The sequence below is a fragment of the Alexandromys fortis genome, unplaced genomic scaffold (genome assembly GCF_014885135.2).
Source record: "Alexandromys fortis isolate MF-2015 unplaced genomic scaffold, M_Fortis_MF-2015_v1.1 scaffold_45, whole genome shotgun sequence".
Lineage (NCBI taxonomy): Eukaryota > Metazoa > Chordata > Mammalia > Rodentia > Cricetidae > Alexandromys > Alexandromys fortis.
Window position 1 is genome coordinate 9,233,272 of NW_026067926.1, and position 17,725 is coordinate 9,250,996.

At 38.5% G+C, this 17,725-nt stretch overlaps 1 protein-coding gene across 1 annotated transcript in view; it reads left to right on the forward strand.

Moving 5' to 3' along the window:
- Positions 1-17,725, forward strand: part of Pik3c2a (phosphatidylinositol-4-phosphate 3-kinase catalytic subunit type 2 alpha) — a 99,286-nt gene that overhangs the window by 77,808 nt on the left and 3,753 nt on the right. Inside the window, exons 20-32 of the mRNA XM_050143152.1 lie at positions 809-913; positions 1,668-1,760; positions 3,620-3,749; positions 5,883-6,019; positions 8,422-8,591; positions 9,651-9,807; positions 10,398-10,507; positions 11,336-11,543; positions 12,983-13,107; positions 14,961-15,078; positions 15,163-15,235; positions 15,784-15,893; positions 15,977-16,102. Of these exons, the coding sequence (XP_049999109.1) occupies positions 809-913; positions 1,668-1,760; positions 3,620-3,749; positions 5,883-6,019; positions 8,422-8,591; positions 9,651-9,807; positions 10,398-10,507; positions 11,336-11,543; positions 12,983-13,107; positions 14,961-15,078; positions 15,163-15,235; positions 15,784-15,893; positions 15,977-16,102 (1,662 nt within the window). The remainder of the gene's footprint in view (positions 1-808; positions 914-1,667; positions 1,761-3,619; positions 3,750-5,882; positions 6,020-8,421; positions 8,592-9,650; positions 9,808-10,397; positions 10,508-11,335; positions 11,544-12,982; positions 13,108-14,960; positions 15,079-15,162; positions 15,236-15,783; positions 15,894-15,976; positions 16,103-17,725) is intronic.

The following is a 17,725-nucleotide window of genomic DNA, read 5'->3' on the forward strand; positions in this document are numbered from 1 at the left end:
CTCCCTAGTAACTCACTCTGTAGATACATGTCACTGCTCCAGGCTTGCTTTAGTTTCTTTATGGAATATTCCTATGGACAAAATAGTTAAGTTAAGAGCTGTATACATTTTAACTATAATGACTTCATTAGATTGTTAGATTGTTTTTTCTAAAAATCTGCACGGGGCATGATGGCACATACCTTTAATCCCAGCACTTGAGAAGGAGAGGCAGGTGGATCTCTGTGAGTTTGAGGCCAGCCTGGTCTACAGAGTGAGTTCTAGGACAGTCAGAGCTACATAGTGAGACCGTATCTTAAAACTAAATAAAACAAAAGATAAATATTAGGGGGTGGCCACTGGTAGGTTTCCTGTGACCCCACACTCTTGTGTATATGGGCATTCCTAATTGGACTCAGTGAGTTATATAGGAAAAAAGAGAGTTCACGATGTTGGGAGGGATACAGATCTTCAGTGCTGGAAGATGGCTCTGTCAGCAAAGTGCTTGCAGCACAAGCTTGAATTTGCATCCCTACTAGTACCCACGTAAAAAGGTAGCTCAGTGATACCCACCTGAAATCTCAGTGCTGGGGAAGCAAAGACAAGAGAATCCCTGGGACTCACTGATCAGCTAGCCTAATCAGTGAGGTCCAGGTTCAATGAAAGAGTCTATCCAGAAAAATAAGTAAAGAACAATTACAGAAGAAACCTACTTGACCTGTGGCCTCCATGAATGTGTACCTGCATAGACACGTTCATTCTCAGAATGAATAATCTTCATTTTCTCTTCATTTTCATAATGTACTTACAGAGGCAATCTCTTCCATAGGTGGTCCTCCAAAAGAGTATGGAACGAGTACAGTCCTTTTTTCTGAAAAATAATTGTCGCCTTCCTCTCAAACCAAGTCTAGTGGCAAAAGAATTAAATATTAAGGTAACACAGTACTCTCAAGTTCATATAAACGTAAAATAATGCACAAGACGGAGAGTTGTTAATGCAGGTGAGGGTGAGAGTGCAGTTTGTAAGTACTTGGCTAGGGAGAGTGCCCTTAGCTCTGTCTTTCTGCATGTTGTTACCTGACCAGAGTCCCTGAAGGACATAGTGACAGACTCTTGTGTTCTTAAAATAGGGTTATGGTCTTACACTAGCTTTTTGTAAGTTTTATTTTAAGGTAAGATTTGTAGCTCAGTGGTAGAGCACTTGTCTAGTATGTGCAAGGCCCAGAATTTGATTCCCAAAATAAATAGATAAAATGTGATTTGATTTAAGCCGTGAAGTTATTAGAGTGTTAGTATTTAATTACATAGGTAATGAGTTTCATCAGTACTTATGTGAAAGTGGAGCTCTTGTCCCAGGTCAGGATGAGTATCACACAGCTGTGTGTTCTGTTGAGTGATTCAGATACTTAGAAAGAAGTTCAGGCTGGCTTTAAAGGGTTTTGCACCAAGCCTTTAAGTTTTTGTTTTTTCTGCCTTTATTGAGTAGCTATTTTACTGATATATACTGTTTAAATTTCAACAGCTATTTACATATCCATATTATTGGCAGATCATGTAAACACTAGTTAACATCCATTGTTTGATTTGCTCTAATTTAAAGCATTAGAAAAAAATATCAGGCACAATAAATTCAGAATCCATTTTCACGCTATCATCAGCCTTTCTAATGCTCAGTGTTGTGTTTGCAGTCGTGCTCTTTCTTCAGTTCTAATGCTATGCCCCTGAAAGTCACAATGGTGAATGCTGATCCTCTGGGGGAAGAAATTAATGTCATGTTTAAGGTAAGATGACTAGAGTTATTCTGTGGTTTTTGTCTCTTGGGTTATTTCAGAGGGGATTGGTTTGGTTTGGTTTGATTTGTTTGTTTGTTTGAGACAGGGCCTCAATTATGAGACCCTGTCCCATAAAAAAACAGACAATGACGGGAACAATTTGAGTATTTCTGTAAAATTACTGACATAAAATCTTCCCAGATAGGACTGGGGGGCAACTGCAGCCGTTGGCTAGGCTGGTGAGCATAGTATCACAACAGGCAGGCTCCCTCAGGTTTGCCAAGCTGCAAAACTAGAAAGGGTGATGTTTCTTAGGGACTTGTGCAAGACAACAGCTCACAGTATAGTCTGGCTGGCCTTAAACCCTGGACCATCCTGTTACAGCTTCCCATGTGCTGGGATTGTAAGGGTATGCCATCATACCTGACTATTGGTTTTTAGAAGCATAGAGATTACCTATGTGAATCAGAAGGACTGGAGTGTTAGAAAAGAATCTATTACCTGTTGAAATTTTGTGAGTTGTAATCATACATTGAAGAAAAAATGGGGAGTTCTGGCTAATTCATTAAGTTGATAAATTGAAGGTTCATAAAGATAGCTAAAATTGAACCTTCTTTGATAGAAGTTTCTGTTTATTTTACTGGTATTTTTACCTTTTCTTAAAACAATACCATCTATTTTAATGATAGATATTCTACAAGTTGTCTCAATTTTTGTTAAAGCAAATCCTCCTTAATCTTTATCATAATTTTCTTGACTAGCCTCAAAAATATATTTATCATTGTTTGTGTTAAAACTGTTATTCAACCGGGTGTGGTGGTACACATGTTTAATCCCAGCATGCCAGAGGTAAAAGCAGAAAGATCTTTTGAGTTTAGGGCCAACCTAGTCAATCTAGCAAGTTCCAGGCCAGCATTTATTTATTGTATATGTATGAATGTTTGTCTGAATGTGTACACATGCATGCTGGTGCCCTCTGAGATTCAAAGAGGGCATTAGATCTTCTGGAACTGGAGTTATGGACATTTGTGAGCCACTATGTATAGGTGCTGGAAACTGAACTTAGGTCCTCTGCCAGAACATCAAATGATCTTAATCTTTGTGTCATCTCTCCAGCCCCAAAAGGACTAATATTTTTAAGTGACCTTTATTTTGAAATGGTTATAGACTTATAGATAATTATAAGAAGTTACCTAGAGATTCTTGTTGACCTCTTACATAACTGTAATGTAATGTTATAGTCAGAATATTAGCATTGATACAGTCAAGAAACAAACTATCATAAGATCACTGTGATTTCCTTTTTTTGTTTTTTGGGGGTTTTTTTGGTATTTTTGGTTTGTTTTTTGTTTGTTTGTTTGTTTTGTTTTGTTTTTTGTTTTTTTCTTGAAATAGGGTTTGTCTGTGTAGCCCTGGCTGTCCTGGAACTCACTCTATAGACAGACCAAGCTATCCTTAAACTCAGAGATTCCAATGCTCTGCTTCTGGAGTGCTGGGATCAAAGGCATGTGCCACTGCCACCACCCAGCTTCCTTTTATCTTTTGATTGAAGGTATTTTACATACTCTAAAATTCAGCTTTTTAAATGTACTGTTGAGCAGAGTGTAGCTCAGTGGTAGAGTGCTTGCCCAGTGTACACAAGGCCCAGGACTCAGTCCCCCACACCTTAAAATTAATTAAAATAAAATGCACTGTACATGAAATGGACATGAGGCATTTGAAATAGTTTCTCTAGGACACCACAGAAGAGTACAGTGCAGCTCTGAAAATCCCTTCTCTCTGTGCATGCCCTGTCAAACACCCTCAGATCTTATGGCATGTAACAAGTACTTGGGGAAAGGTGTGATTTTTATTTCTCTAATTTCAAGGTTGGTGAAGACCTTCGACAAGATATGTTAGCTTTACAGATGATAAAGATTATGGATAAGATCTGGCTTAAAGAGGGACTGGATCTGAGGATGGTGATATTCAAATGCCTGTCAACTGGCCGAGATCGAGGTATGTCTTTTAATTGGATCTTGATGTCTTTCTTTTGTCTCACGAACATAGCTTACTCTTTTTTTTTTTTTTTTTTTTTTTTTTTTTTTTTTTTTTTTTTTTTTTTTTTTTTTTTTTTTTTTTTTTTTNGCTTTTTGAGACAGGGTTTCTCTGTAGCTTTGGAGCCTGTCCTGGCACTAACTCTTGTAGACCAGGCTGGCCTCGAACTCACAGAGATCTGCCTGCCTCTGCCTCCCGAGCGCTGGGATTAAAGGCGTGCGCCACCACCGCCCGGCCATAGCTTACTCTTGAACTTTTTTGGTTATATACCTACAGCTCCTGGTGCAGGCTTGCTGGGGTCTCAGTTATTTATATCTAGTATTTCTTTTTTGGCTTTGTTTGGGGGCTTTTTGTTTGTTTGGTTGATTGGTTTGGGGATTTTTGAGATAGGGTATCTCTAGCTTTGGAGCCTGTCCTGGAACTTGCTCTGTAGACCAGGCTGGCCTTGAACTCACAAAGATCTACCTGTCTCTACCTCCCAAATGCACCACCTATGCCTGGCTAGTATTACTTGTGATTGGATTAATTATGGTTAAATCCTTTTAAAAACAGCTACAGCCAGGCGGTGTTGGCTCATGCCTTTAATCCCAGCACTTGGGAGGCAGAGGTAGGTAGATCTCTGTGAGTTTAGAGCCAGCCTGACAGAATGAATTCCAGAACAGACCGGGCTACACAGAGAAACTGTATCCCCCAAAAACAACAAAAAAACATTTAAAGAACTACTAAGAAAACAGCTCAGCTCAGTAGGTAGTCCTAATAAACACTTTGTAGTAACCAGTAATATAGGTTTATTGACCCAGTAAGGACATCATCTACTTAAGCCAACTTTGGATTCATTTCCTTAGAATAAATAGCAATAATGAGGTTTTCTTTTTTCATGAGAGTAGTTTTTTTTTTAAGTTATAAAGCTGATTGGCCCATTAGCTCTAGCCTCTGTGTAGCTCTTAGGATATATCTTAACCCATTATTCTGATCTATGTTAGTTAGATTTTTATTTTATTACTAAGTTGATAGATTTTTCAGTTTTACTTTGCTATTTGTATGTGTTGGGAAGAGTAGGCACACATGTATGGAGGTCAGAGGACAACTTTCAGGTGTCAGTTTTCTGTCTCTCTCTCTCTCTCTCTCTCTCTCTCTCTCTCTCTCTCTCTCTCTCTCTCTCTCTCTCTCTCTCTCTCTCATTCTTCTGTGGATTCTAGGGACTGAAATCAAGTTGTCCTGCTAGCATAGATACTTTTACCCACTGAACCACCTTAATCCTCAATTGATAAGTTTTTCAAGTAACTGATAACAATTCATTTATTCTGTGATATATTTTACATGTTCATCAAATGACACTGTAATTACTCTTTTTTGTTTGGTTGGTTTGGTTTTGTTTTGGTTTTTTTTGTTTTTTTTTTTTTTGTTTTGTTTTTAGTTTTTTAAAGACAGGGTTTCTCTGTAGCTTTGGAGCCTGTCCTGGAACTAGCTCTTGTAGACCAGGCTGGCCTCGAACTCACAGAGATCCGCCTGCCTCTGTGTCCTGAGTGCTGGGATTAAAGGCGTGCGCCACCACTGCCCGCTTTTGGTTTTGGTTTTTTGAGATAGGGTTTCTCTGTGTAGCTCTGTCCTAGAACTCACTTTGTATACACAGGCTGGCCTCAAACTCACAGAGATCCACCTACCTCTGCCTCCCAGTGCTGCAATGAAAGGTGTGTGCCACCACCACCCAGCATTATTTCTATTTTTACTTGTGTATATGGGTGTTTGACTAACATGTGTGTTTGTAATATGTGAGTGCCTGGTACCTGCAGATGCCAGAAGAGGGCATCAGATCTCCTTGCGCTGTGGTTACAGATTTTGGTGAGCTAGCTACCATGTGAGTGCTGGGTTTCAAATCTGGTTCCTCTAGAGAGAAGCTAGTATTCTTAGCTGCTGGGCCATCTCTCCAGTTCTTGGGTACTTTTAAAAAAAATTAGATAATTTTGACTGCTTACATTTTTAAGCATGACTTGCCAGATTTGGTGTCTTATTTCAAGGATTGAAACATATCGGTATTTTTGAGACCTACTTTGAGGACACATTTTCAAACAGCTGATACTTTGTTTGTTAAAGGCATGGTGGAGCTAGTTCCTGCTTCAGATACCCTCAGGAAAATCCAAGTGGAATATGGTGTGACGGGATCCTTTAAAGATAAACCCCTTGCCGAATGGCTGAGGAAGTATAATCCTTCTGAAGAAGAGTACGAGAAGGTAATCAGCATGCTTCTTTATTCTAGAGAACTTTGTCAAAATATATTCTGAAAACTATTAGTGCTTAAGACCTGTTATAGTGTTCATATGGTTTAAGGAAGACTCACAATTTATGTTTTATTAGCTGTTGAAGAATTATGTTTTGATACGGCATTTCTCGAACAAACTTTCCTTTTGTTGTTTGTCTTCCCTCCCTCTTCTCTGTCCTCTCTTCCCTTGTGCTCTCTGTTTGAAAAGACCCCAGTTTTAATGTCATTTAGACACCTAATTTAAGTGCCATTAATGTGTCATTTTTATAGCTATTAAATGCTATCCAGTCTGTTGACTTGTGAAGGAAAAGCAAGAGAATTTCTTGCTTTGTTGGTCTTCTAGAGTGGTTTAGTTAGACCACTCCCATTTTTAATTCTTTTTGACAGGGTCTCTCTACATAGCCCCTGGCTGTCCTGGAACTCACTGTGTAGACCAGGTTGCCCTTGAACTCACAAAGTTCCACCTGCTTCTGTCTCCTAGTGCTGAGATTATAGGCCATCACGTCTGGCTCCATTTTTGATTCTTTGTAGTCTTGGGAAACAGTATGGCAGAAGAAACTCTTTCTTCATTTTAGTATTGACTTGTGATTTCTGATAAGATGTTGCCCCAAAATACTTGTTGAACAGTGTATACTAAGCACTTTATTTGCATTTGACTAAGAAGGAGTATAGCACAATAGAATCCCGTTGTCTGTGGATTCTGGCTTTGCCACCTCTGCAATCACATGATCTTGATACAATTTGAAGTCTTGCTATATCTTAGTTTCACTTGTCTTTAAAATGGCATTAATCTTAATACCTAAGTTAGTGATTTGTGGTGGGTCTTTTTAAATATTTAATTATTCTGTGTATACAACTACTCTATCTGCATGGTTGCCTACACACCAAAAGAGGGCATCCAATCTCACTAAAGATGGTTGTAAGCCACCATGTGGTTGCGGAAATTGAACTCAGGACCTCTGGAAGAGCAGCCAGTGCTCTAAACCTCTGAGCCATCTATCTCTTCAGCCCCCTATGGTGAGATTTTTAAATAAGTAGTTGTATAAAGAGAGAGATTGATTGATAAAGTATTATATATATTTCTGTTATCATCATTATTGGCAATGGTGTCTGGAGGATTATAAAATAAAATTAACCAGAGACCAATAGAACTGTACCACTTAAAAAATCGAGTATTTCACTGGTATTAGCATTGTGCAAACCTGCAGTCCCGGTCCGAAAAGATTGAGACAAGAGGATTGTGAATTTGATTGGTATACAGACTCTGTCTGAAAAAGAAAAAAACAATCACTGTATTTTGAGAATCAATGGGCATGCTTTATAATACTTATTATGTGCATCTTACATGCTGTGTATCCTTCTGTATCATGCTAGCAAGCCTAACTGAACAAACGGATATAGCCTTGAGACTCTAGAAGACACAGAGTCATCAGATGCTAACACAGAGCCAATCATGTTATTGTTTTAAGATATAAGTTGGCTTTGTGTTCTTCTACATGCTAGATAAACAGTGAGTTATATATACTCTTAGCCCATAAACTGACTTAGTTTTAAAATTATGTTTATCTATGTGTGTACCCTCATGCACCTTTGGAAGACAGAAGAGGGTATCAGATCTCCTGTAGCTGGAGTTACAGGCAGTTGGGTGCTACCTGACGTAGATGCTTGGAATCAGAAAAGGCAACAGTTGCTAATAACTGCTGAGCCATCTCTGAAGTTCCAAGCTGACTTTCTTTACATGTGTTCTCTATTCTATTTGAAAGGAAAATTAATTTGCTCTGTTAAAAGGTATTTCATTTCCACTGAACCAGAAATAAATAATAATAATAATAATAATAATAATAATAATAATAATAATAAAAAGTATGGGGCTGGAAAGATGGCTCAGTGGTTAAGAGCATTGCCTGCTCTACCGAAGGTCCTGAGTTCAATTCCCAGCAACCACATGGTGGCTCACAACCATCTGTAAAGAGGTCTGGTGCCTTCTTCTGGCCTTCAGGCATATACGCAGACAGACTATTGTATACAAAATAAATAAATAAATAGATAAATAGATAAATAAATAAATAGAATCTGAAATGCACACACTTTAAAGAAAAATAAAAATAAATAAAAATAAAAAGTATGCTTTCCTGCCAGGCAGTAGTGGTACACACCTTTAATCCCAGCACTTGGGGCAGAGGCAGGCAGATCTCTGAGTTTGAGGAAGGCTGGACTACAGACAGAGTTCCAGGACAACCAGGGCTACATAGAGAAACCCTGTCCCTCCATCCCCCCAAAAAAGTGATAAATTATTACTACACACAGGCAAACCCTGCCTCCTTTAAGACATTTTTTTTTCCCCTCTCACATAATTTTATGTCTTTATTCCAGGCTTCCGAGAACTTCATCTACTCTTGTGCTGGGTGCTGTGTAGCTACCTATGTCTTAGGCATTTGCGATCGGCACAATGACAATATAATGCTTCGAAGCACAGGACACATGTTCCACATTGACTTTGGAAAGTTTTTGGGCCATGCACAAATGTTCGGTAGCTTCAAAAGGTACAAATGTTATTATTGTCAGTGAAGGAAGCGTCCCAGACTTTGTCCTCCTGTTGTGCTTTGCCTTGCGGTTCCTTTTCAATGTAACTGGGAATGAAAAAGGCCCTAAGAGATGCCTTTACCATATAATAGACAAAACCAGTGTGTGTGCACTTTGTTGAAGTAAATGGACATGTATTGTTTAATCTAGGTTATGTCATCTGCTAGAAATGGTCCATTTGTACAGTGGTAATGAATATAAATTTAACTCTGCATATTTTTGTAACCACTGTTGAATCTCTCTTTGGTCAAAGATTTATAAGTAATCACTCTTGTGAAAATTTCATATTTAAGTTCTGTCCCAATGCTGAAGTTGCTATGTAATAGCTTTCCTCAAAATGTGAACATTCAAGGATTACGGAAAGGCAAAACCCCTGGTGCTGTTATAAAAGGAAGCTTTTCTGTCCCGTCCATTTTTGCAACCATTTTAAAAATATTCAGTTGCCAGGCGTGGTGGTGCACACCTTTAATCCCAGCACTCGGGAGACAGAGGCAGTTGGATCTCTGTGCATTCAAGCCCAGCCTGGTCTACAAAGTCAGTTTCAGGACAGCCAGGACTGTTAACACACTGAAACCCTGTCTCAAAAAAAAAATCATTCAGAAGCTTAATATTAATTATAAATGTTTGATCAATGACTCGGGCTTATTATTAGTTAGCTCTTACATTTTTAAATTAACCCATATTTTTATCAATGCTTTGCCATATGGATCGTGGCTTGTTACCTCATTTATTACATCTTGCTTCTTTGGTGGCTGGCTAGAGTCTCCCAGACTCCACCCTTCTCCTGTTTTTCTGCTTGGATTTCCTGGCTGGCTCTATCCTGCCTTGCCATAAGCCAAAGCAGTTTTATTTATCAACCAGTGAGAGCAGCACAGCATGCAGAAAGACATCCCACAGCATGCTGTTTCGCACTTGAAAATTATTGTAGCTCACGTGGCTTATTTAATAACTTTTCACAGCAATGGTAGCGTTTATTTTGAGTATGTTATGTAAATATGCTCTGTGTATACTTTCAACAGGGATCGAGCTCCTTTTGTGCTTACCTCTGACATGGCATACGTCATTAATGGGGGTGAAAGGCCCACCATTCGTTTCCAGTTGTTTGTGGACCTCTGCTGTCAAGCCTACAACTTGATAAGAAAGCAAACAAACCTCTTTCTTAACCTTCTCTCACTGGTAACTGTTCCTTATTGGCATTGAATTGTATATTAAAACCTCTATGTTTTGATATTTTAAGAAGGATGTTTTATGCTTTTGGAATAAAATTGGCTATAGTCACAGTTGTCAAAATTTTAGTGCAGTATTTTTAGATTGCTGATGTAAGTACTCACTGTCTAGTCCCACTGATTAAAAACTACAAAAAGTCAGGAGAGTGGTGACGCTAGAGTGGAAAGGGGCGATGGCTGCTGGTGAGTGAATGTGCATTTGTGTCTCTAGATCTACGTGTATTCTAGTGGCAAACATTTGTTAAGCTGTCTTGTCAGGATCTCTGCACTTCCTAGGATAAGTAGTACACCTAAGTAAAAAGAACAGAAACAACCAAAACGTGCTGTAATGATTGTGACTGGAGCTGTTACAGTCAGCATAGGCCTAGGAGGGAGATCAAGAATGTATGTGTTTAATTCCATAAATGGACTTTTCTTCCAGCGAGGTGTATGAGTCACTTAGATACCCAAGATATTAACAAACTCAAGTCTTTGATAAATTTTGTTTCTTTAATTCTAAGTACTTGACCAAGAGAAATTTTAATATTTTTTCTTCTATAGATGATTCCTTCAGGTTTGCCAGAACTTACAAGTATTCAGGACTTGAAATATGTTAGAGATGCACTTCAGCCCCAGACTACAGATGCTGAGGCTACCATTTTCTTCACTAGGTATGACATGTTAATTATGTCAAGATGCAAGGGGCTAGGGGTGGAGCTCGGAGGTAGAGTGCTTATCTTTTCCTCTGAAAGACCCTGGGTGTTCATTCACCAGCACTGAAAGAAAAAAAGCTACTAAAAGTTGCAACAGTGCTTAGAAAAATGTTTATTCCTTTCAAAGTGTGATCTCAAGGTTATTTAGTATGATTTCCACTGGATGAATTCTGCTTATAAGTATATTTCTAAGAAACATGTTTTCTACATTAATGATAATGTGCTTTTTAAGGTTTCCTTCTGAAATGATTCTATTTTCAAGATTCTACCATAATAGCTTCTATGAATTCCACAACACAGCAGCCAACTGATACTCTAGGGCTGTAAACTGTTTCTTCATAACAGTATTTGAAGTGCATGCCAGTTAACAGCTAGCATTTGGATGTCATTGCTGTTTTCAATAAAAACAGATCTTTTGGGCAAACATGTTCTAAAGACCCAGTGACCATATTCACTGACTTCTGCTGTCGGCAGGGAAGAATGAGCTTGCATTGACGTGTCCTTTTCCTCCTGCCTTCTTCCTCTCGGTAGAGAGGAGGTTTAAAGCACTGACCTGGCTGGGCTGTGGTGGCGCACGCCTTTAATCCTAGCACTTAGGAGGCAGAGGCAGGTAGATCTCTGTGAGTTCAAGGCCAGCCTGGTCTACAAGAGCTCCAAAGCTACAGAGAAACCCTGTCTCGGAAAACTCAAAAAAAGGGGGGGGGGGATTTCATTTTTTATTATCTTGAATTTAGCACGTGTCTCCATGTAAACTTAACTATTAACAAATTTCTGATTCTTTTCTAGGCTGATTGAGTCAAGTCTGGGAAGCATTGCCACAAAGTTTAACTTCTTCATTCATAACCTTGCTCAGCTCCGTTTTTCTGGTCTTCCTTCTAATGATGAACCCATCCTTTCATTTTCACCGAAAACATACTCCTTTAGACAAGACGGTCGAATCAAGGAAGCCTCTGTTTTCACATATCACAAGAAATACAACCCAGATAAACACTATGTAAGTTTGTTCAACATGTGTAGATTACCATGTGTAAGGTTTGTGTTGTCCTTCATACATTTTTCACTGATTACTGAAGTTCTGAGCTTTGATTTTGTTTATGCTTGTTGCTTCCATGGATGGTCCAAAAATAAGTAAATATACTTAAAGAATTACTTTGATTTTTTTTTGTACTGTTAATTTGCTTAGAAATAAATCATGAAGGTCAAAATACATTCCTTCTTTTAGTGTCAGAGTATTTTCTTTTTCCTTCCATCTTTTCTTAGTTTCAAAGGTAAATCTTGCTTACTGAAACATATTTAACCAATATAATTCAAAAAGTTTTATCAGGGCATGGTGATTTACACCTTAATCCGAGCACTCAGGAGACAAGAGGCAGGCACATCTTTGTGATCGAGGCTAGCCTGATCTATATACCTACTTCCGGGACAGGCAGGGCTGATTAGAGAGACTTAACAAAAAAGTCTTAAGCTCCCATTGTACTTTTCAGTTCAGTATTTCCCTATTTGTTTGTGTGACTGGCAATCAAACCCAGGGTTTTAACCACTACATAGCATTTATTAAACATACACATAAAACTTGTTTGTTTTTCTCTGAAGGGGTCTTAGCCCTGATTGGCATGGAACTCTCTGTGTAGACCAGGCTAGCCTCAAACTTGGAGAGCCACATTTGTCTGACTCCCAAGTGCTGGAATAAAGACTTTTGCCACCATGGCCTACCACCTTATATTTAAACAAATCCAGGATTTGTATTATTTTTTACATATTCTCCCGTGGCTATTATTATTCACCCTTGTGCTGTCTTGTTTGTTGTTGTTGTTGTTGTTTTTCCCTCTCTTTTTCTATGCTGAGAGTCAATTCTAAGGCCTCAGGTATGCTAGCCATATGCTGTACCACTGAGCTACATCTCTATCCTCCATTCTAATACTTTTTTAGATAATGCTTTTTTTAAATCTATGATTAATATATTTTTAGAAAGTCATTTCACTTTAATTTTAATCACTTTGTTGAGGTTATATTGCCATTGATTTATAATGGCACTGGAAAGTGTACTCAGTTTACATACACATGCGCACACACATGTGCCTTGGGCTTTCTATGGATGTACCTGACTCTTCTTGCAATCTTGTTCAATACTTTAAATAAACTTTTTTCCTTTTTGTTGGAAGTGTACTAAGTGCATATGTTTCAGAAGTACATTATATTTAAGCATGGAAACAAAAGTGCTCACTTCCAAGTTTTATTTGAATCTTCCAGTAGTTAAGTTCAGTCTCAGAATGCAGTGTGTGCTATATAAATACAATGAACTCTATTCACAACCTGTTTCCTGTTAGTGACTTATATTCCCAAGGGTAAAAGCACTTACTTGTACTAAAACCTTTTGTGTCAGGAAAGAAATTTTATTATAATGTGATGTGCCTATCATTGATTTCCTTCCAGATTTATGTAGTCCGAATTCTGAGAGAAGGACACCTTGAACCATCATTTGTATTCCGGACATTTGATGAGTTTCAGGAACTGCACAATAAACTCAGCATTATTTTTCCACTTTGGAAGTTACCTGGGTATGTTCCTATCCTGACAATTCATTCTTATTTTCCTATGTAGAAACTATTTTTACATGCAAGTGCAAAACTTGGTTAACACTCAGTTACAGTTAAAATAATAAGTACTGAACATAGATAAGGAGCTTGAATATTGTGTTGAATGAACATGTGACTAAAATCTTAAAGCTAGGCCTGGTGGCACATGTACACTGGAGGCAGAGGCAAGAGGACACTGCAAGTTTCGGGTGGGTCTGGTTTCAGAGGACTGTTTTAAATATGTACCCATTGTCTTAAAAACCAAAACAACAACCAAGGTGTGAGCTTTGAAGATGCCTGTTTTGTCACCTTGATTTTATGTGTCAACTAAGATAATGGAATCTTGGTTTTAAAATGTCACATGCTACAGCTGCATAAATCATCCATATGAGCCATACTGACTCCTGTGATAAATAGTAAACCTGAGGTCAGATGTTATGGCTTAGCTGGTAAAGGCTCTTTCTTCCAAACCTGACAATTCAGACCTCAACATGTGCCATGGAATAACGCTGGCCCCTTGCCAGTTACCACTGAAATTCTTAGATGTAATTTTTTTTTTTTTTTTTGGTCATTTCAGGACAGGGTTTCTCTGTGTGTACAGTCTTGGCTGTCCTGGTCACTGTGTAGACCAGGCTGGCCTTGAACGCAGAGATTTACCTGCCTCTGATTAAGGGCACTACCTCATAGATGTTTTAATCTTCAATGCTTACCTTTTTTTTTTTTTTTTTTTTTTGGGTTTTTTTTCGAGACAGGATTTCTCTGTAGTTTTTGGTGCCTGTCCTGGAACTAGCTCTTGTAGACTAGGCTGGCCTCGAACTCACAGAGGAGCCTGCCTCTGCCTCCCAAGTGCTGGGATTAAAGGCGTGCGCCACCACCACCCGGCCCTTGCTTAGCTTTTTTTTAAAAGATAATTTTTCATTTTAAATTGTATATGTGTGTTGTGTATGTTTACTGTGTTGGTGTCTGCAGAGGCATTGATCCCATAGAGCTGGAGTTACAGTGGCCATTGTGAGCTGACCAATGTGGGTACTGGGAACTGAACTCGGGTTCTCTGCAAGAACAGTACATGCCCTTTAACTGCTGAGCTGTCTCTTTTGCCCCTAGTGCTTAGCTTTTTATCTGACTCCTTTTGTAAAACCTCAGATTAAAAAAGCTTATAGCTTTCCTTTGCCATATTCTTGTCATACAAGATTTCAAAAACATGGAGATAAGATGGGTACCAAAGTATGTTACGGTTGGATATGGATCTCTGAGTAAAAGGCCAGCCAGGGATACATAGGGAGACCTTGTCTCAGACAATAAAGAGTTTCTTCCTGTGTGTACTCTCATTTTCTTAACATCACCAAAGTAAGAATTGAGATATTGGTTTTGGCACCTGATTTAGGTTCTATGTCATTGTTTGTGTATCTTTATGATTATTGAGAAATGGTTCTTTTAGAGACAAAATCCGGTAAATATTTGTGAATGATTAAAGTTGAAACCAAATATCAAAAAATTAGTAACAAATACAGAAAACTAGTAAGGCATGCTCCTTTTTCTTTCTTCTTTTCTCCCAGGGAGGGGGTTGTTGAGATAGGGTCTCAAGTGGTACTGAGATTACAGATGTGTGCCACCAAGCCCAACTAACACATGCATCTTGATGCCAAGACTTAAATGAAGAAAATGAATAATTGAATAGTTTATCCCTAGTGTTTTGAATCACACCAGCAAAATATAATAGGTTAAAACCACACTTTTGTGTCTTCAAAATATATTTCTAGGTAAATATTGTGCATGATACTCCACAAATATTTTCTGATAATTTAAATCTCGCTGTTTTTCTTTATTTTTTGTAGCTTCCCTAATAGGATGGTTCTGGGAAGAACACACATAAAAGATGTAGCAGCCAAAAGGAAAATTGAATTAAACAGTTATTTACAGAATTTGCTGAATGCATCAACAGATGTAGCAGAGGTGACTTTCCAATATAAGTAAATAACACAGTCTACCTTTGTGTCATGTAATATTTAACTAATGAACTTTTTTCTTTTATCTTAGTGCGATCTTGTTTGTACTTTTTTCCACCCCTTACTTCGTGATGAGAAAGCTGAAGGAATAGCTAGGTCTGCAGGTGAGACTTTTCCCATCGGTTGATAACTCATGACTTTTGTGATGGGTGGAGCTGATGTGTGTTAGCGCACATGCATGTGTGTGGAGGCTAGAAGTCAGTTTGGGGTGTTTTCAGGTGTCTCTCTTGGATTTTTTTTTTTTGAGATTTATTTTATGTACATGAGTATTTTGCCTGAATGTATATATGTATACCATGTACATGCTGTAGAGGTCAGAAGAACAAATTGGATGTTATGGATGGTTGTAAGCACTCTGTGGATACTGGGAATCTAATCCAGGTTCTTTGTAAGAGCAATAAATGTTCTGTCTCCCTTCTTCCCTTCCTTTCTCTCAATGGGTTAGTCTTTCTAAGTCCGTTTCTAGAAAAACTTAGCATTCCTAATAATTAACTTGTGATTACAAAAAAAAAGGTACAAATTAGTGGCAAATGAGGTTTACTTTTCCCGTCCACTTCCCCTCTCCCTGCCCTCGTGCAGCAGCTCTTTGTTGACGTGTGGACCTTTGCAGGCACGCTGAGATAGATAAAGAGGAAAGTATTTCTATTTTCAGGTGCAGGGTCCTTCAGCCCCACTCTGGGCCAAATAGGAGGAGCAGTGAAGTTATCTGTGTCTTACCGAAATGGCACCCTCTTCATCATGGTGATGCACATCAAAGACCTTGTGAGTGGTTACAAATGCTGACTGCTGAGCAGATCTGTACCTGGTGGGAAGCATTACTGTTAAGAGACTGCTTTTCTTTATAGGTTACTGAAGATGGGGCTGACCCAAATCCATACGTCAAAACATACCTACTTCCAGATACCCAAAAAACATCAAAACGTAAAACCAAAATTTCACGTAAAACTAGGAACCCAACATTCAATGAAATGGTAAGCTAAACTTCATTTCTAGAAATTTCCTAGAGTTTTGTTTGAGATTTCAACGTTTTTATTTAAGATTTATTTATTTTTATTTTATGTGTATATATTGTTTTCCTGTCATGTATGTAAGTGCATTGGATGTGAGCCTTGTACACACAGTGTCCAGAGTTACAGGAAGTTGTAAACTGCCATGTAGGTGCTGGGGAGTGAACTCAGGTCCACTACAAGAGCATCAGTGCTTTTAATTGCTGAGCCATCTTTCTAACCTTCCCCGCATGTTTTATTCTCTTAGTATCCTCTTACAAAAATGAAGTGTCAGCAGGACAGGAACCAAAAGCTACGGAGAAACCCTGTCTCGAAAAATCCAAAAATAAAAAAAAAAAAAAAAATTAAAAAAATCAGTTGAACAGTAGTAGAGAGTATAACTGTGATTGAGAGCGGGACAGTGGTGGCGCACGCCTTTAATCCCAACTCTTGGGAGTTAGAGGCAGATAGATCTCTGTGAGTTCGAGGCCAGCCTGATCTACAAGAGCTAGTTCCAGGACAGGCTCCAAAGCTACAGAGAAACCCTGTCTCAAAAAAAATAAAGGGGGCTGTAGAGATGGCTCAGAGGTTAAGAGCACTGACTGCTCTTCCAGAGGTCCTGAGCTCAATTCCCAGGAACCACATGGTGGCTCACAACCATCTGTACTGAGATCTGGAGCCCTCCTCTGGTGTGCGGGCATACATCAAAGGCAGAATGTTGTATACGTAATAAAAAATCTTTAAAAAAAAATAAACTGCACAGGAATCCCATTAAACCTGGATATTATTTAATTTGGCTTGATTGGGGTTTTTTAAAAAAATAATAACAAATAAATAAACAAACAGTAACTGTGACTGAGATACTCAAGGCAACTAGCAGATCCACAATCCATCAGTAACCAGTTAAAACCTACTTCCAGATATCCACAAAACATCAAAATGTAAAACCAAAATTTCACCTAAAACTAGGAACCCAACATTCAATGAAATAGCAAGCTAAACTTCATTTCTTAAAAGTTCCTAGAGTTCTCTCACCTGGCTGCCTTCCTTAACTATTTTGGGGGGCAGAGCAGACACATTATTTATGGACCTTAGCATTTAATTCACACACAAAAATTTCTGGATAGAGATTGGAAGACAACTTGAATTTTTTTTGTTTTGTTTTTTGACACTCTGTCCTGGAATTTAGCTAGAACAAGCTGGCCTTGAACTCACAGAGATCCACCTATTTCTGTCTCCTGAGTCTTGGGATTAAAAGCATATACCACCACACTCGGCTTGACAATTTGAATTTTTATCAATATTATAAATGTATCAAGACCCGTAGAAAAGCCAGGCATGGGGCTAGAGAAATGGCTCAGCACTTAAGAGCACTTGTTCTTTCAGAGGACTGGAGTTCAGTCCCCAGCAACTATATCAGGGGGGCTTAAAATTGCCGATAACTCCAGTTTCACGGAATCTGGCACCATCTTCTGACTTCCTAAGGCACCCACACATGTATGACATACACGTGAATTTAAAAAATAATAATAAAAGATAATAAATAAAATTTAAAGAGAAAAAAGTCAAGTACATTACTGTACTTGTAGCCCTTAAGAGTCGAGGCAG